Source organism: Peromyscus californicus, unplaced genomic scaffold, assembly GCF_007827085.1.
Source record: "Peromyscus californicus insignis strain IS unplaced genomic scaffold, ASM782708v3 Scaffold_4__1_contigs__length_199733344, whole genome shotgun sequence".
Lineage (NCBI taxonomy): Eukaryota > Metazoa > Chordata > Mammalia > Rodentia > Cricetidae > Peromyscus > Peromyscus californicus.
Window position 1 is genome coordinate 63331637 of NW_026294562.1, and position 19796 is coordinate 63351432.

General features: G+C 49.6%; 1 protein-coding gene across 2 annotated transcripts in view; it reads right to left on the reverse strand.

The window, feature by feature from the left end:
* Nucleotides 1-19796, reverse strand: part of Adgra1 (adhesion G protein-coupled receptor A1) — a 43534-nt gene continuing 23738 nt past the window's right edge. For both annotated transcript variants that reach the window (XM_052714748.1, XM_052714747.1), the window contains 2 exons: nucleotides 3781-3879; nucleotides 1-2903 (listed from right to left, as the gene is read on the reverse strand). In XM_052714748.1, coding sequence (XP_052570708.1) covers nucleotides 1676-2903; nucleotides 3781-3879 — 1327 coding nt within the window. In that variant the 3' untranslated portion in view covers nucleotides 1-1675. The remainder of the gene's footprint in view (nucleotides 2904-3780; nucleotides 3880-19796) is intronic.

A 19796-nucleotide genomic window follows, 5' to 3' on the forward strand; every position in this document is an offset into this window, starting at 1 on the left:
AACAATGTAAAACACTGTATTTTCCTCTGGATGGTCTGAATCTACAGTACACACACAGCATGGTGGGTTCTGCACACATCAGCTACGCAAGCAGATAAAGAAGTCTGGTAGTGAAAGGGGCTGAAACAGCCTGGTGGTCCCTGGCTACCCACCTGGAGGATGGGTGCAGAATGCTGCTTTAAGGGACATCATCACAGAGGAGCTTGTAAAGGTCAGATCTGCCTGCCAGTCTCCTTACTCAGATACTGAGTGTCTGCCTCTAGATGGCACTGCCCACCACAGGCTGCAGAATATGCTGCCTCCAATGCCCTGTTCATTATCTGCAAGGCTATGCTCTGTGAAGCAAGTCACAGAGACTCATTCACATATGCCAAGGAACCCAGTGCTCAGGGCTATGAATGCACTAATTATTTGTGGGTGCATATGAACACCAATATGTCTATATGTGGGCATTACAGTATGTATGCATGTGTGGTGGTGTGCAGGCATGTGCACATGCACGTATGTGGTGAGCAGGTGTGTGGATGCACATGTCTGTGGTGTGCATGGTGTAACTGTAAATGTGTATAAGCATGTGTGTTTACACATATGAGGTGTACATCCATGTGTATGAATATGTGGTGTGTATGGTGTGTGTGTGTGTGTGTGTGTGTGTGTGTGTGTGTGTGTGTGTGTACATGTGTATGCATATGAACCACCAATTGGGAAGAGAAAGAGGACAGGTGGACAGCCTCATAGGTTGGCATCTCTGGACACATGGGCTCTCAAATCTCACCTCTGTGAGGACCTCCCCTCGGACAAGACATTTGCTTTTACAAAAGGCTCATTGTTGACATCTATTCTTTGAGGTGGGGCTTTGTACTCAAATGTTCATGAAAACGACAAAAAAAAAAAAAAAAAAAGGGAAAGAAGCTTTCATCTGTGATGACCATCACACCCCAGTTAGCCCCTCCTTGTGGAACAGAGAACTTGATTACTACATGCTCACATTGGAACAGAATCCAGTCTGACGGTGGCTGACTTCCAAAGCCAGGTCTCCATCGAAAAGTGTTTGGGCATCTTTTCAGAAGCACAGGCTCAGAGAGACTGTAGTCAGCTCTCTAAAGACCACAGCCACTGGCCGCTTCCTCTCCCCATAGCTCCACAGCAGGCCCGTTCTAGCACCCAAGATGCCCTCAGGCCATCAGGCCAGGGCCATGTCCCATATGGGTGCAGGTGGTGAGCAGGCAATGGTACCAGGTGGTCCCCAGTGAAGATGCAGGTGTGAGGTAACACAAGGACAGCAGGGGACAGGAAACTGCCCAGTGTGAGCATAAAACCTAGCACACGTAGACCAAAGGCAGGAACACCAGCTGGAGTCTTTGCGGAGGTCCCCCAGCTTCCCTCCCAGCAGCAAGGGAAGGTGCTATAAACAGAAAGCAGGTGACAAGCTTAGGGAGAGTTACCTCCAGCCTTGGAACCAGTGGAGGTGACTGTGACCCGGTGTTCTCCTGATGGGTCTTTCACAATAAAAGAGATCATGGCTGAGGGACGTGAACCACTTCTAAACCACTTGGTCATTTGATGACCCTCCCAGCCCATTAACCTCACACAGCAGAGTGCCACTCTCTGCTCTGATGAAGCTCCTCCAGGGACATATGGTGGCACTGGTGAGGGAGTTGTGTTCCCAACCTGGCTACACTGTAGTTTCATTTTTCCAGGGTCCTGTTCGGATGTTCCCTGTCCCATCAGTGCCAAATGGCAGGCCTTCTCGAACATCACCCTGGAGCAGCCCATTCTGGCTGGGACCCCCAAAAGGCAGGGACTGTGTCCTTCTTAACATCTCCAAGTGGGCAGGGCCTGGGGACAGCCGTGGAGGACAGCCATAGAGCCCAGGGCTTGTGTCTCCACCCTCAGGCTGGCTGACCAAGGGGAAGGGATCAACCTGGGCACAGCAGGCCAATGTATGCACCCCCACTGGGCCCTCAAGAGAGCTGGGAGGGCTGTCTGTGCGCGAGCTGTGGGGGCTGCCATCCAGGCTGGAGGGGATGTGGTAGGCATACTCCCTCTCAGCTGCGGCTGCCTGGTGCCGGCTGAAGTAGTGGGGCTTAGTTCTGCCCTTGAGGCACCTGTGCAGATGAGGGTCGTGCAGGTGGTGATCGTGCGGGAAGGTGTCCTCCTCAGCCATGTGCATGTGGGCCGCCTCCTCCTCCATTAGTTGCTCACAGTGCATCTTGGCGCAGCAAGGGGTGGCAGGGGACAGACAGCTGACATGGCCCTGGGCAGCCTGCAGGTTGGTCATCTTGCAGTGGCTGGCTGGTGGATGGCCAAAGCCTCTGAGTTTTCCAGGGCATGGTGAGTCCTGCAGGCAGGCTGTATGCCCCAGAGCATCCCCATTGGCATCGAGCGTCGGGTGGGCACTGGGCTTGGTGGCGGAGGTATCTCCCTGGGAGGGGCAGCATGACCACCAGCACTGCCACACATCCTCCCGCTTGGCGCAGTGGTGGATAAGTACAAAGAGTCCCAACGTCACACAGAAGGCGCCATACAGACAGCTGAAGATCATGTCCAGGAAGTGGCCCTGAGACACGGCCAGGGCCCCAAACGTCCATGTGGCCGTGAACAGGAACAATGTGAAGGCGGCAGCACGCAGCTGGGCCTTGAAGGAATGCTCGTTCTGCAGCTGTGAGGCAGCCAGGGCGTCACAGGTGGGTGGTGTGCCGGGACGCATCCCATGGCGATGGCCACTCTCTGGCACTGCCAGCCGCTGCTGCTCCTCAGTGCGCTCTCTGAGCTCATACCTGCGCTCTGGGTGACGCCGCAGTTGTACATAGGTGCAGAGGAAGTATACACAGGTGACCAGGGCAATGAAGGCAGCTGGCCCATAGAATGCACCCAAGCTGGGTTCCCAGGCCATCCAGCAGCTGCAGGGAGAAGCAGGTAAGTGTGGGTATGTGGTTGGAGTACTCGCAGGGGAGCCCGCCCGTCAGGACTGAAGGGGGTTTCCTACGAGGGAGTATTTTAATTGTGATAAGGAAACAAATGGTACCAGAGACTGCTCAGCCATGAGCTTTGGGTTGATGGGGACAGAACTGCAGTCTAGATGAGTGTTTGGAGCCAGCTGGCTGGTTAACTCTGTGTGCTAGTTCTCAGGAGATGGGTGGGGGTGAGATAGAGGCAGGCCTGGGGTGGATGGGGCAAGGAGGTCCACTGAGGGAGGCCGGAAATTGTCCTGGGTAAGGAGGGAGTGGGCGGAGGCAGGTTCAGATGGGCAGGGCATGGGGCCCACTATGGCTTGAGTGAGGGCTGGACATGCTGGCGTCTTGAGGAGATACTGAGAATGATGAAGGTCCCACCAGGGCTTTGGGCACCTGTGGGGGTGGGGCTAGGTCTGCCTCTGTTCCAGGGGTATGCCATGCTTGGCTGACCTTCTGGTATCTGGTGCCAGACTATAAAAAAATAAAAGGTCAGGCCTTTGGGGTCTAAGGAAATAGAGTCAGTGGGAAGCTGAGGGTGTTGGGAGAAGGCCTTCTGCTCACACAGAGGTCGGGGAGACACAACAGAGTGGTCCTCTGGGGCTCAAGGCAGTAAGTTCACCTCAAGGGCTTGCCTTACCACAGGTACCTTGGAGGACAGTCACTAACAAAGGTTGATTATGACAGATGTCTGTGGGGGCACCTTCTCTGCCCTCCCCAGGCCTAGGCACAAAGTCAGCGAATTCCTCAAGTGTCTGGGATGACCCCAGGAGGAGCTGGGCAGTGCCCCCAACTTTTCACTGGCTCACAGGTAGTGAATACTCACTATGCTATGTCTTCATCCTCGGTCCCATAATTTCTGATGTTTGTGGCAGCTGTGACCCCACAGATGATGAAAGGGACCCCTCCGCTGATGAGGTAGAACCTGCCAGAGATCAGAAGGCTGACTTGCCAGGAATAGCCCAGATCCTCCTAGAGAAATGAGGCCGTCCTCCCCCTTCCCTGATGCAAAAGGGAGGTGGCTGGATTCCATGGCCATGGCACCCTTCAGTATAGACAAGCACATGTCCAGCGGGGGAGCCTGCTCTCCTCCTGCTTGGTTCTGGCTGGCAGGGGCTCACGGTGAATCTGCGGACTCAGTGGGACCTCGTGGAACCTTGGGTGGGGAGCAGGATAGCTATGAAGAAGTACAGGCAGTGTATCCATAGGGCAAGGAGGTTCTGGAGGGTGTTGAGTGGGGCATCCTTATCCCAAAGTGCCATCTTGAGTGGTGGCCCAGGTGGATTCCCTTTGGACCTGTCTTTAGCCAGAGCCCAACCCATACCCCTTCCCTCCCTGTTTGCAGTGCTCAGCGATCAGTGAGCCAGTGAATTGTTAGACCTAGTTTTAGGGTGAGGAGCCTGGCTCACCTAGCCCTCTGTAGCAGTTGGGAGAGATGCTCACCTTTGAGCTATCCCTGGAGGGACAGCTGATCACCCTGGTAGGAGTAGGCTGTGGCGTGGGCCGACCTCCCCTCCATGGGCCTCAGATGATAGATAGCTCCACTGGGGGTGATTCAGTGTTCAGCCCACTGGATAGCTCCTATTTGAGTCCAACCCCATTGAGCAGGTGTGTCCTAGGCTTAGCCTGTGTACACACTGATTCTGATATATGGGGCGTGACTGATAGCTTCCCACTGTGATGAGCCATGGTGGGGGCCACCTCAAGGCCAGCTCAGAGAGGATTTCCATGAGAAAGTGGCTGCCATTATAGACGCCTTGAGTGGACAGTGTGGCACAAGTTTGAGGCCAGCCTGGGCTGCCTAGCAGGTAAGCTCCAGGCAAGCTAGTGCTAGTGGCGATACCTTATCTGAAAACAAAGAAAATGACACAGGGGCAGCAGAGATGCCCTTTCATAAAAGAAGAACAACAGTTTATATACTTGGGTGAACGACACTTAAAGGAAGGTCACATGACGTCCCTCAGGGTAGCGGAATGCCGCACTGAAGGAAGCTGGTCCCCAGGAAAGATGAATACAAGGAATGCTAAGATTAGAGTAACTAGGGGCTGGAGAGATGGCTCAGTGGTTAAGAGCATGGGCTGCTTTTCCAGAGGTCCTGAGTTCAATACCAGCAACCATGGGGTGGCTCACAACCATCTATAGTGGGATCTGATGCCCTCTTCTGGTATGCAGACACATGGAGATAGAGCACTCATATTAAGAAAAAAAAATTAGGGAAACTTCTTCAAAATACTGATGAGTGTTAAAACAGAGAAGTTTGACATTTTGTGAATTCATGAATAACACGGGGTGGAGGGTAATACATGTGGTATTTATGCCATAAAAGATGAGGTGGAGCGGTCTTGAGTTTCAAGACATCTCCAGATGTTTTATGTGACGTTGTACAACTATTTTACATGGATTGTGACTAGATTGGGCATGTTAATCTCTGGGGAGGCTGCAAGACACTAAGAGAAAGAAGCTAATTAATATATTAAGTTTGAAATAAAAATATCATAACAACACAAAAGCAGGAAGAAAAGGAGGAATGAAAGAAGAGAAACCACATGGAAACAGTATCACAAAAGAGGCGGAAAAGAGAAAAAAATGGAGACAATCCAATTGAGTGAAAAATGAGTTACATTTTAACAGTCTCAATATTCTACTTCAAGGCAGAGGTTGCCAGACTAGAGAAAAAGAAAGACCCGCTGGGGGCTAGCACAGAGTAGAAGAGATGGGAGTGGGGCTGGAAGTGGACCTATGGGAGCAGCCATTCCTCAGCCTCTTCCTGTAAGCCAGCAGGTCTCAACCTGTGCGTCATGACCCATTTGGGGCTGAATGACCCTTTCCCAGGGGTTGTGTATCAGATATTTACATTACGATTCTTAACAGTAGCAAAATCACAGTTATGAAGTAGCAACAAAAATAAGTTTATGGCTGGGCGGGGTGGGGTGGGGTGGGGGAGTCAGCACAACATGAGGAAGTGTAGTAAAGGGTCGTGGCATTAGGAAGGTTGAGAACCACTGCTGTAAGCCCAGGAAGGCTGCCGGGCCAGCGGCAGAGGGAAAACAGGCTCGGGCAAGCCAGAAGTAACACAGACTTGGGTAAGACATGACATTTGCCTCTGCCAGGGACGCAGCCCAACTGCCAAGTAGAGACCAAAGGAGGGTTCAAAATACCAGAACGAATGTTGTCAGGCATAGAGAAGCAGCAGTTCCCAAATTATAGTGGGCATTAAAGTTCCCTCTCTCAGCAAGAGATAGAACAACTAACCAAAAACCAGTGAGGAATTTAGAGGCAATAGGCACAGTTTTTGAAAAAGTTGACCTCAAGGCTCCTTGTAACACATCTCACCCTACAGCGTCACCAGTGTACTCCAGCTCCAGTGATGGTAGCTTGTTCACTATGACATCAGTGACATTTACACATTATTCTCCGGAATGTGTGGCTTGTTCACCCAAATGAGAGTAGCACCCACACATCTTCATTCAGTGCATGTGGCCCACGCACCATGGCAACCATAACATTCATGCATCTTCTTCCAGTGTGTGTTTTTACCATGTTAACCATGACATCTTCACATTCTCCTCTGCTGTGTGTGACCTCTCAACCATGGTATCTCTGCATCCTCCTCCAGAGCCTGTGGCATGTTCACCACAAAAACTGGCATCTACAGTAAGCACCCACTTTCCTCCACTGTGCATGTACTGATCACCATGACAACAGTGGCATCCCGTTCTGTTGTATGTGGTCTATTCACCATGTTAATAATGGCATTCATATTCCCTCCTTCATTGTATATGTGGCCTGTTCACCATGGCAACTGTGGTATCTACACATCCCTCTCCACTGTGTGGCTTGTTCACCATGACAACATTGGTACCCTATAGGCACTCCTTCAGTGCATATAGCATATTCACCATGACAACAATGACATTTTTCAGTGTGTTTGGGCTTTTCACTAGTTATATGCCATGAAAGACTCAAACATTCAGAAGATTTGAGATCATGCAAAGCATATTCAAGAACCACAAATAAATTAGATGAAAAATTGATATCATTATTATAACCAAGATACCACAAACACTGTGGACTTAACAATACACTTATAAATCATTCATGGAACAGGGAAGAAATCATAAAGGATCTGGAAGCACCTTAAACAATACCAAAGAAGATATGACATACAGAAATTTCTTGGCTGCAGATACAGCAGGGCTGAATGGTAAATTTAGAGTTTCCAATCTTCCATTAGAAAGAAGAGAAAGATCTGAAATTGAGTGATCTAAAATTCTACCCCAACAAGGTAGAAAAACAAGAGCTCAAGGTAGCTCCAAGGTCCGCACATGATGAAGATGACAAAGACCAGAGAAAAATGTTGAAAACTTGCTCCTCCACAGCAAAAATCAGCGAAGCTGTAAACCCTTAGATTAAGTAAAGAGAGAAGAAGGGCTGATGAGATGCTCAGTGCACAAAGGACCTTCCTTGCCTTGCAAGCTCAAGTTTGATCCCTAGAACCCGAATAAAGGTGGACAGAGAGAACCAGTTCCTCCAAGTTACCCTCTGACCTCCATCACATGCCATGGCTTGTTTATCCCCCCCCCCCCACATTGTGAACACACAATAATGATAATAAAGTAATTAAAACGATTGTTTGAGAAGATTCATTCCCAATCTTAAGAAACAGTTATTGTTATGCACCCTGTAGACACACTGCAAGAATTAAAGGGGTGTATAATGAAAAACTGTATGCCAACAGATTCAGTAACTTTGAGGAAATGGATCTATTCCTTGGGAAAAAAATAAAAACCAAAAACATTAGACAATCTTGCTGGAATTGATACTGGAAGGCAAATGGAAAATCAATTCTCTCCAATAGAGTGTCACTGGGTATATCAACCACACTCCAGGCAGGCCCCTTGCCCAAGAATATATTGTTGGACAATACAAAACCCTGTTCCTCTTCTTTTTTTTTTTGGTGGACTTTTTGTTTGATTTTGTTTCGGCATTTTTCCAGTTTTATTGTTTTTTTTCATTGTTTGTTTTGATTTTCATTTGGTCTTTTTTTTTTTCTGAGAAAGACACAGAGAGAGATATGCAACAAAGTTGGATATATAAGGAGGTTGGGAGAGAATCTGAGAGAAGTTGGGGATGGAAAAATTGTCATCAAAATATATTTCACAGAAAAAGAAAAGAAAATCTTGCTGGGTCTGATGGCACATACCTCCTCTGGGAGGCAGAGACAGGAGGAACTCTGAAAGTTCAAGGTTAGCCTGGACTATATAGCAAGACTTTGTTTCAAGAAACCAAAATACAACCCCCCTCAACCAACCAACCATCCATCCATCCATCCATCCATCCACCCACCCACCCATCCATCCATCCATCCATCCATCCATCCATCCAACCAACCAACCAACCAACCAACCATCCAACCAACCAACTAACCAACTAAAACAAAACAAAACAATACAATACAAAACAAAACAATACAAAACAAACTTTACTGTGCTCTGTCTAATAAAAAAAAACCCAGGTTTTAACATCTGTATAAGCGGGCTTGCTGGTAGTGTATTATACAAACTTGTTCAGATGGCAAAGAGGGGAGGTGGGCAGGGAAATGTTGCTCAGAGTTGAGGCCAGTGGGACCTGATGTCAAAACCAGACACAGACATTGAAGAGGTCAGTTATTCGGACCTGTAGTACTTGGTAATAACTCTTCAGTAATGTATAAGTAAATGAGTGTTAGCACTTATTAGAAGTAAGACTGATCTCACAACTCTGGACTGATTTGTTATTCATTCATAGTTGCAAAGTAGTTCAACATATCAGGCGTATGGAGGACACAGTGAGGCCATTAACTGGACCCGGAAAAGCATCTAGTGGAAATAGCATGTATTCACTCCCAAACTCAGCCAACCATCAAAAGAAGGTAGCTTTCCACTTTCTATAAAAGTTACCTGGGAAAGACTTGCATCAGATGAGGATGAAGAGACATGTTTCTATTTGTAGATGATGAGATGGACTGCATGAGAAATTCGGCAAGATCTGTGGGACATGTGTGTACATTTAAGAAGGTACAGGGTTCACACACACACATTTTTATATTTGAGTGAAAACAGGGAACCACTGAGAAATAAAATAAAGATGTCATTAAATGGCGTGAACACATCCAGTCACAGTCCCAGAAGATTTTCTTCTTGTAAAAGTTGAAAAATTGAAGTTGGGCGGTGGTGGCACATGCATTTAATCCCAGCACTCAGGAGGCAGAAGCAGGCAGATCTCTGTGAGTTTGAGGCCAGCCTGGTCTACAGAGTGAGTTCCAGGACAGCCAGGGCTGTACAGAGAAACTCTGTCTTGAAAAACCAAAAACCAAAAGAAAAAAGTTGAAAAATTGATTCTAGAATTATCTGGGTGTGTAAGTGATTAGATTATTCAGATCCATTTGAAGGATCCAGAAGAATCCCTGGTATACCCAGATTCCTGACACGATGGATTTGTGTATCTGTCCTCACATGAATCCAAAACCTTCTGAGCCAACCAGGTCTGATTCAAAAGACTGCACACTGCAGTGGGCTTCCTTCTCTCTCTCTCTCTCTCTCTCTCTCTCTCTCTCTCTCTCTCTCTCTCTCTCTGTCTCTCTCTTTCTCTCTCTCCCTTCCTTCCTTCCTTCCTCCCTCCCTCCCTCCCTCCCTCCCTCCCTCCCTCCCTCCCTTCCTTCCTTCCTTCCTTCCTTCCTTCCTTCCTTCCTTCCTTCCCCCCCTCTCTCTGTGTATCTCTCTCTCTCTCTTTTTTGTGTGCTCTGATGGTAGAATACACATTAGGCAAATGTTCTACCACAGAGCCACACTCCAGCCCTGAGTGGTCTTATTCATCCTAGGCACTAAGCCAGGCAGAGTCAGTGTGTGATGAAAAAATACCCCTCACAGAGGTGCCTAGGGCCAGACACGAGAACACTTTTGGGACTTGGCTGTGAAAGTTGTCAAACCCAAAGCAAAATGAATAAAAACAAGTGAGTAGATAAATCATAGAGTGGCAGGTGATTAAGAAAGGCTCACACATGTGCCTGACGTAGGCAGCTACCACAGCAGATTGCTAGAAGCACAGCTTGCATAGAGGCCACTCCATCTTCAGGAGGACACACTCCTGTGGGGATGTCCCCAGAGGCTCCTCAGTCTCAGGCAGCAACACCCTGTGGATTGATGGCTGAAGGCCATTATTAACACTTCGTGGATATCACCCCTTTCCTCCTCTTGGTTGCCTCCTCCTTGAATACACTCATGGTTTACCATGATATGCATAGCCTCCCATAAAGTTAGTCTTCACAGCATAGGCTCTGATGGCTACTTAGGTGGATGGTCAAGTTCTCCGCCTGCATCTGCTGCAGCTCACTGAGCATGTATAAGCATTACTCACTTCAGCACAAGTGAGTTCCACATAGTGGGGAACCCTGAGAGCAGACACTGCCGAACAGTTTTATTGTATATGCGAGGTCTGCAGCATACTTGTGTGTGTGTGTGTGTGTGTGTGTGTGTGTGTGTGTGTGTGTGTGTGTGGCGGGGTGGGGTGGGGTGGGGTGGGGTGGGGGGAAGCTGGATTGCCAGGTGGGTATCGCTAGACCATGGAAGGATGATGGAATGGATGGATGGAGGAGGATGGACTGTAGAGAGTGAACGGATGGAATAGCCTCAGGAGGGTGACAGCACAGGACTGGTGGTTGGATAGTGGGGCAACTGACTTTCAGCTTTGTACATATGGGAAGGCTCACAAACTGCTGGGATGAGGTGGAAGAAGGCCACTGTCCTAGCAGGAAATGCCTCCGCAGTGGAATTCTCTGGAGGGTGTGGAGCACACCTGTCATAGTTAGCTTCAGCTGTCAACCTACCGCAAACCTAGAGTCATCGGGGAAGAGGAAGAGGAAACTTCAGCTGAAGAATTGCTTTGATCGGATTGGCCTGTGGCCATGTCTTTGAAGTTTTTGTTTGGTTTATTGAGACAGGGTTTCTCTGTGTAGCCTTGGCTGTCCTGGAACTAGCTCTGTAGACCAGGCTGGTCTCGAACTCACAGAACTCCTTCTGCCTCTGCCCTCCTGAGTGCTGGGATTAAACGTGCACACCACCACCGCCCAGACAGAGGCATTTTCTTACTGCTAATCGATGTTGGCGGGCTCAGACCATGGTGTGCAATATCATGTCTAGGCAGGTGGGCCTGAGTAGCTGAGTGAGACAGAGTAAGCAAGCCAAGAAGCAGCGTTCCTCCTCTGGGCTCTCTACTTCACTTCTGGCCCCCAGGGGTCCATCTTAGCTTCTCTGGTTGATAGACTGTAACCTGTAAGCCAAATAAACCCTTTCCCCCACACTGTTTATGGTCAGTGTTTTTTTGGGGGGGAGTTGTTATTTTGTTTGTTTGGAACCCGCTTTGTAGACCAGGCTAGCCTCTGCCTCCTGAGTGCTCGGATTAAAGGCGTGCGCCAGCACAACCCAGCTTTGGTCAGGTTTTATCACAGCCACACAAAGCAAGTCAGAATACCACTAGACAGCAGGAGCCCCATTCTCACAGGGACTCATTTGAAGTCAGTGCTGGGACCATGAGAGGCAGCTACATGGGGCTAGGTGGGAGTCTGCTCTGGAGTATGAACTGCAGCAGGTGGGCTGAGATTTGACCCTACCCCATCTCCTGAACCCATCAAAATCCCTTCTGGTTTTGGAGTTTATGGAACTCACCAGAGTCCATCAGAGTCTTGTGGTCCTTGCAGCCAGAAGGTGCATCTAGAAAGACCCATTTCCTTTTAGCCACTAGTTCAGGCTAGACTCAGTTCCACAGACTCATTCCAGGCTGAGGACCCCATCTGGCTCTGACTCTGGCCTTTTCTCCCTTCTCATGGGATTCTTCCCCTCCCAGGCCCCTGGTATACCCACCAGACCTTGTTTGAACTCTATTATCCAGAAGAGTTGCCCCTAGACACAGGCAACTAACCATGTTGTCACACTTGGTGACAACTTGGCTTCCTGCCCAGCAACACTTAAAGCTGCAGGTGTTCTAGCTTCCTGTGGCTCCCAGGGAGACGGCGAGACCAGTGGGTCATAGGAGTTTCCTCCTCTCTATACGCCTTTGCCCCTGGCCTGCACAGGGCAGGCTTAGCCCCATCTCCTAGAGACAGGACAGCCAATCTCTTCTCACAGAGGCCCTTCTCTTCTTGGGAAGAAGCGCATGTGTAGAGGTGGGGGGTGGGAAGGGGGTCGGGAGGTAGGGAGTGGGAGATGGGGAGTGGAAAGGGGGTGAGGGTAGGGGAGTGTCACTTGATCAGAAAGTATCATGGTTTTTCTTAGGAAACAAGAAATCCCAACTGTAAGGTAGTGTTTTCAGTCTAATGACAAGGACCTCAGAGGCCACTGAGCTGCATGCCTAAGAAGCCTGCAGTCCCTCAAGACTTAGCCCCTGACCCTTTTGAAATCTTCTACCAGCACTCTTGTCCAGGCTGTTCCTCAGATGCCGTGCCTCATCCATGACAAGCCACCTCTACAGTCTTCCTTCCTGTATCCCCCGGAGAATTTGCTTCTGACACATCACTGTTCTGTACATGGAGGTGGAGACCGACCTCACTGACCCCATATTGCTAGACAGTGCCTCCATGCACAGGCTGCTGATGGGTGGGTCTTGAGTCTGTTGTCACAGGACTTTCACGTTTCTTGGTCAAATGAGTCATCCGTGGAGACTTGCTTCTGCGACTCTGCAGGGCGTGGGGCTATGAGGGCCTTCTCTGTGACTAAATGAGGACCTGCCCCAAACTAGAACATTAGGGCTAGGGAAGATGGTTTCCCATGAAGCAGCCTCATTTGTATGATGCCGTCATGGAGGAAGTCTGGCCACCAACTGAATGAAGAGCCAAAGAAAGGCCGAAAGTTGGGGAGTTGTTCTGGCTTGGTGTGAAGGGAAATACGCAAGAACTTCCAGACTGTAACCTCAGAAAGTCAAGGGGCAGATAACCAACCATGTGGGACTCCAGCATGTAGGAGTCATCATGCTGTGTAGTGGCTCACATTAGTGGACAACTTGCTGAGAGGAGAGCACCCTTGTTCCTAACAGCAGTAGGAAAACTCATGAGTGAGCTGAGCTTGGAGAGACACTCAAAACAGGTTCTGTTCAGAGCTTGCTGCTGGGCACTGGAGGCCCGTCAGTGCCTGGCTCTAGCCAGAGGACATGACGTCATGCACAGGGATGCTCTGCTCTTTCTATGATTCCGAAAGCCCTGGTTCTGAACATGGACGCCTGAGAGCCCATTTAGAATGGAAAGACAGTCACATTCCCCATGATGTCTACAGGTTCCAGCCTCAAGGTACCCTTGATGTGGCAGACTCCTGGCAGCAATGTGACAAGAATGACAGATTTGCTCTCTCTGAGGCAAACCTACGGTTTCCTTTACAGATGTAGGACCCAGAGGAGCCAGAGAGAAGTAGTGCCCCAGAGTCCCAATCATTACTTAGAGATCGGAGACTCTGCTGTGTCCCACCAGGGTCACTCAGTACTGTCCACCACTGCCTCTGCAGTGCCTATAGATCTTATCCTGGGAAACTGGTTCTTCCAGTGTCACCTTGATCTCCTCAGAGGGGAGACATTACTCACAGCCGGTGGCTGGGAAGGTTGTTCCTCCTGTGCAGAGTTCCAGCTCCAAGCCCTCACACACCACAGCCACAACGTTCAGGTGTCTTTACGTCCTTCCTGGCTTGCCTGCACTATCAGATTTTGTCAGCAGAGGGCGTCAGAGGCCACTGCAGGTGCCTTTCGGCCAGGCCGTGGCTTTTCTTGCTGCATTTGCATCCATCGCCAGGGTGGATGCTGGACTACTGTGGAGCCCTCCCTCATTCAGTGTTAGCTGTCTGGACCATCGACCTTTGCACCCATGCCTGTCTTGTCTCTTCCTGGTTACCCATCTGTCCTGACTGCCGGTAGGTAGACCTCATGAGTGAGTCATAGTCTCTTCACTGGGGTCTGATTCCTGGCTTGCTATGAAGATGTAATCTCTTCTGGAACCTTCTCTTGTGCCAACCTAGGATCACTTTTTGATATGTGGAGTTTCCCTCTGCAGGGAGGCTTCTGTCTTCTGAGTGTTTCAGCCCTGACCAACAGGGCCCCTGATGACTCTGGACTTCTTTTGCATCATTAGCCCACCTGACACAGTGCACGTGCAGCTTGAATTATCTAGCATGGGGGGGCGGGCAGGCCCTTTCCTTTCCTTTCCTAGTGACAGCTCCCAGAATGGAAGGAGGAAGCTGAGTCTCAATGAAGCACTAATCAGACCCCAGTTTGTCAAAGGAAGAGGGAGAGAGCCTCAGAAGGCTACCCTCTAGACATAGCAGTTCAGGGTCACAGAGAGAGAGAGAGCCTCGTGGATAGGGAGGTGGGACCAGGAAGCCTGAGAGTGTGGGAGGCAGTGGGGCTGGACCAACCGCAGCATCACACAAATCCGTCTCTTGCACAGTGAGACCGAATGGTGAGCCATGTTGTGGATAGTTATGTAACGGACCCTAAAGAACAACGTGCAGGAGAAAACCATGATAAAAAAATAAAATAATGAAATGATTCCAGGGCTTCCAGCTCAGGTTCAGGCACACCAGTGTATGTAAACTTGGGTGGCAAACCACAGACAATGTGGCATTCTAAAATCAGGCTGGAGGGAGTCGGGGCTAGACAGGCACGGAGACTCCTCCTGGCTGCAGGCCGCTCCTCCCTGCTCGTCCATCTCTGTAAGTGCTCCCTCATATGCTTGGGAGAAAAAGAAAAAGAAGGGAAAGAGCGTAGCCGGTGATGTGTCGGAGCTCCCAAAGGAGGCTTTGCTGGGTAGCTGAGCCTGCCCTCCTATGCTGTGATCCTCTGTCTTTTGTGGGTCCAGCCGGTGGTACTTTTGTCAACTTGACCCAAGCTGGAGTCATTTTGGAAGAGGGAACCTCAGCTGGGAGAGTGCCCCTATTAGGCTGGCCCGTGGGCAAGCCTGCGGTACATTTTCTTGACGGAGGATTGACGGGGTGGGGGCTGCTCACTATGGGCAGTGCCACCCCTGGCTTGTGGTCCTGGGTGCTATAAGAAAGCAGGCTGAGCAAGTCATGAGGAAAAAGCCGGTCAGCAGCACTCCTCCAGGGCCTCTGCATCAGCTCCTGCCTCCAGGTTCCGTGTGTTGAGTTCCTGCCCTGACGTCCCCAGTGATGTGGGCTACACGCTGTAAGCCGAAACCCTGTCCTCCCCAAGTTGGTTTTGGTCATGGTGTTTTGCCACAGCAATAGAAACCCTAACTAAGACGGCCTGTGTCCCTGCCTTTCCAGTCACCTTGCTGCCAATTGGAAATGGTGGACCTGTTGGAATAAATGTACTACTGGAATCCTGAGAAACTATGGAAGAGGGCTCAGACTCGGCCACAATCTTGGCACACTCTGTATTCAACACGAGCCTACCATTTACACGAATGGCATTTGTACAGCACACAGTGCACACTTGGCATGTATACATCATACAAACACAGGCTTATATGCATGTGTATATATATAATACATATGTACAGACAGATCTATTTATGCATGTGTACCCGCGGTGCATCCGACACACCAATGCTGATGGAGGGAGGTGCTTTAGACAAGGAGAGGACAGGTGGAGACAAAGACATGGAGATCAAGTGTAGAGTGAGACCAGATGCCACCTGCAAGTGGCACTGTGACATCTTGTTCAGAAAGGCAACTGTGTAATGAGACCTACCAAAACACTCAGACACCATTCCCTAGGACTTCCTAGAATTGGGTTCCCATACACTGGGCTATGGGATCATTTTTGCATGATGAGAATGTATATTATTATTGAGTCAAGTCTGCTCTAGGATGTATTTCCCATGTGTGGACTCAAGGATTGCTCTGGGATATGGGTACCTGCCATGGCTTCACCTGTCCGCCAAGGTTCTGGAATCCTCTGTGTCCCCACAGGGATGCGGAGTAGGATCTTGTGGAGTTTGTGAGTGGGTTCCTGGAAGCACCAGAGACTTCTCTCTGGTCTTCCCGCTCATTTTCAGACAATGAGAGGAGGTCAATAAATACTGTGTGGCCCTTGGACTATCTGGGTAAGGAGACACAATACGGCCAGAGTCTGTGGACGTGAGAATGTGGGGCGCAAGATCCTGAAAGCCTGACTATGGCTGTGTACAAGCTTCCATGCCTCTCTCACCTCAGTTTCCTCATTTGGGAATCTGGGCCAGGAAATGAACTCTAAGGCCTTTTTGGCACCCAAGGACCTGTGAGGAGAGGCAGCAGAGGAATGTTTTATTGGGTGCTCATAGCCCCATAGCAGGCCATAGAGGCTGCTACCTTTATAAGAGGTCCCCTAGCTCTGGATCTTGGCATCCTGTCAGGTTCTCAGGGTACCCCACAGTCTGTATTGTAGTAGACAACCCAAGGAGGAGGTTTAGTCATGCCCCTGTCTCCTGCCTGGCATCTGTCTGCCTGCATGAGACCACAGCTCACTGCAGCACAGTCCTCCTGTAGACTGAACTTGAGTGTGAGATCCAAGTGCAGGAGAAGTAGGTGGATTCGCCCTGTTGACCATTTCCAGGGTCCCGGGTTCTGTGCACAGATCAGGCCCGGCTGGTGCTTAGAAATGAGAACGTCAGAGACACATGGTAGGTTTCAGAATTTGCTACTGTTGCCCAAGAAGGGGTTACTGGATGAGGGTCCCAGGGAACCATTCTACTGGCATGTCTGTCCTTGGGGCTTCAGCAGAGTTCTCCTCATTGTGTGGGAGGAAACAAATGGTCATTTCCCAAGGCTGGCTCCTGAAATTGACTACAATCTTCATGTGGCTGTGAGAGTTTCCTTCCAAACAGAAATACCACTGGTGGGCCTACCATAGTGGGTGCTACTGAGGGAGATGCCACCAGAAGGAGCAGAAAAGACCGGGCAGTTAGGATGTAATCACATTTAGCTAAATGGGAACTAACCCCTGAGCATCTACAAACCACCCCAAGATATTCTATGGGCCTCAGAAGTGGCTTCCCTCAGGCTGATGGAGGGTAGAAAAAAATGTGGCAAGATGTGTCCACAGAGACCATCTCTAAATGAGGGCAGAGCATCAGGGTTGGGTGAGAGGTACCTGAGGTGGGCAGCAGGCCTGGTCTCAGCCACCGTCCCCCAGTGGTGACAGGTGTAACCTGACATAGTGACTGCGTGTCAGGACTATGATCGCTGTTCTGTCCTGTGCTATTCAGATCACTAGTTAAACAAGGATGTGAACAGGGTAGTGGGTTGACTAAGGTTCCAAGACTTGAGGGACATAGCAAGTCCTGTGGAGCTCTGATGTAAAGTCTTAAATGTGACTTTCCAGAAGCGGGGGGGCTTACTGTACCCCTACTTTGTGTAGGAAGGCGCAGCCCAGGGGACAGTGTTCACACTTGTTTGTTTGCATATTTCTCACCCAATCTCTTCCAACTTCACTCTTCTCACTGTATCTTTAGAGACAGATGATTGCAGCAGCTCTCTAGGGGAGCGAAGGCTCTGTGTAGTCATGTAGACGGAGATGGGGAGGGCTGCCAGTCTTCACTGGGGGACATACTCCCTGTGCAAGAGACATTAGCCTCCTGATGTTCTTTGAGGGTAGCTCTGGCAGCCAGCGCTTAGCTGGAGCCTGGCTCCTAGTGTGGTCTACTCAGGGCCACTTCGTGCCCAGCACTGAGTTTGCAGAACCAGCCTCCCAAGGCTGTTTATGGAGTAACATCATGTGTGCCAAGCAGCACACTGCCAGTCAGTGTGCTTCCTAAGGATCAGGGGCCTCAAGGCTATGTTGAGACACTAGACCCAGAAAGAACTTTGAGTGAAACATTGAGCCAGCTTTCCTAGATGGAGACACAACATGTTTCACTGATGGAGGAAGGAGTGGGCCATGGACCCCAGGAAAATCTAGGAGACTATTACTAGCTATTTTCTCTGAACTTAAACATTTCCTCCTGGAGGTTGGAGGAAGGGTCCTAAGACTCAGGAAGCAAACAAAATTTGCAAGGCTCAGGAAGTTCCTGAAACTTACAAGATTCACAAACTATATAAACTATAACAACTGCCAGGAACACTCCAAATGGGCTGAGCTGACTTCTGATTGTTCAGGTAGCTCTAGAGAGAGCCCCTCTCTTTTCTGAGTCCTCACTTATTCTTAGGTGGGCTTTGGTGACATTCTTGCCTTTGAGTCACCCATGCTCCTATAAGTAACCTCTCATCTATGATTCTCCAAGTGACCCCAGTAAGCTTGCTGATTCATTAGGCTAGGCCACAGTGGAATTGTTTCTTTGGTTTGTTGGTGTCCTACCCGTGATGAAGGGACCTTTGTTAACATCCTCCCTGGAAAAGTTGCACACCAGACACCCACTCCTGGTTCTCATTGACCCCATTTAATGGGTCTCATGTACTTGTAGGCTCTGTCCTTTGTCCTTCTATGAAGAGGTACCATTTCATAATGGTGGCTGCTTTGGAGTCCTGAGTTCTGGCTTATTCTTGGTGACATGTGACTGTAGGGCTCTGAACTCACAAGGATGAGTGACCCTGCTGGTCATTCACACCTCACAAGGATAATTTACACATGGCATTCCTTCAAAGTACCCCACTCAGACTGGAAGGGATTCATTCCAGGAGAAGTCAACAAATGACACTAGACTCTGATGAGTGACCACCCAGAGTGTCGATAGTTATGAGTAGGACTTGATGCCAGACTCTGATAAATGAAGAGGGAAGAGGTCATCCTTGTCTGGTCCTGTGTGGACGATGAGAAAGGGGGGTGGGTCCTACTCCCATGTGGAATGGAGGGGTTGGTGTTGCCCCCCATGGGTGCTGGATAGAGGGTAATGTACTGTTCCCATGTGAGGTGTGTGTGTGTGTGTGTGTGTGTGTGTGTGTGTGGTGTGTGTGTGTGGTGTGCAAGAGTGAGAGCAAGAGAGATCCTGGCCCCTTGTGAACACTAAACAGAGGTCCTGGTCCTTGAGGGTGCTGGGGGAAATCCTGATCCAATGTGGACACTAGGGAGAGGTCCTAGTCCCTTGCGTACACTGGGTGGAGATAGATCTTGGTCCTATCTGGAACTGAAGAGTATAGGTCTTGGGCACAGCAGGGTGGAGATATTGGCCCTGTGTGAACACTGTGAGGAGGAGTCCTGGTCCTATGTGGAGGCTGGAGAAGAGATCCTGGTCCAATGTGAACATAGGGAGAAGTCTTGATCCCATGAGGATAATGTGTGTGTGTGTGTGTGTGTGTGTGTGTGTGTGTGTGTGTGTGTGTGTGTGTGTGTGTATACGTACACTGGAGGGGAGAGCTTGTTTCCATTTGGATTCAGAGGGGTACGTCATAGTTGCATGGGAACATGAGGTGGGTGGAACTGGTCCTATGTGAATACTGAGGAGGGTCTGGGTCAACATAGACATATAGGGAGATCTTGGTCTCATGTAAACACTGTGGGTGAGTTTTTGTTTCCACATAGACATCAGTAGGGGAAAAGTCTTGGACACCTTTGGAGGATGGGAACGCCGGGAGATGGATTTCTGGTCCCATACAGACATTGTGGGGAGTCTTAGTTCTACAAGGAGAGAATTCCAAGTAGATTGTGGGAAAGACCTGTGCCTGAAATCACATTTGAGCTATATGATAGCTTCTTACAGGAGGCCTCATTAGGTAGTGACCTCCGTGTGTACATGTGTGTGGGTGTTATACTGATGTGTGCCAGTCAGGGTGGTTGGCTGTGGATCTCCCATTGTGAACTGCAGCTATAATGTTTGGCTATGCTGGGTTTCTCCACATCAGCAGAGGCCCTCTATAGGTGGCTGGGGGTGCTGGCACAGCATCTTTCAGAAGTTGG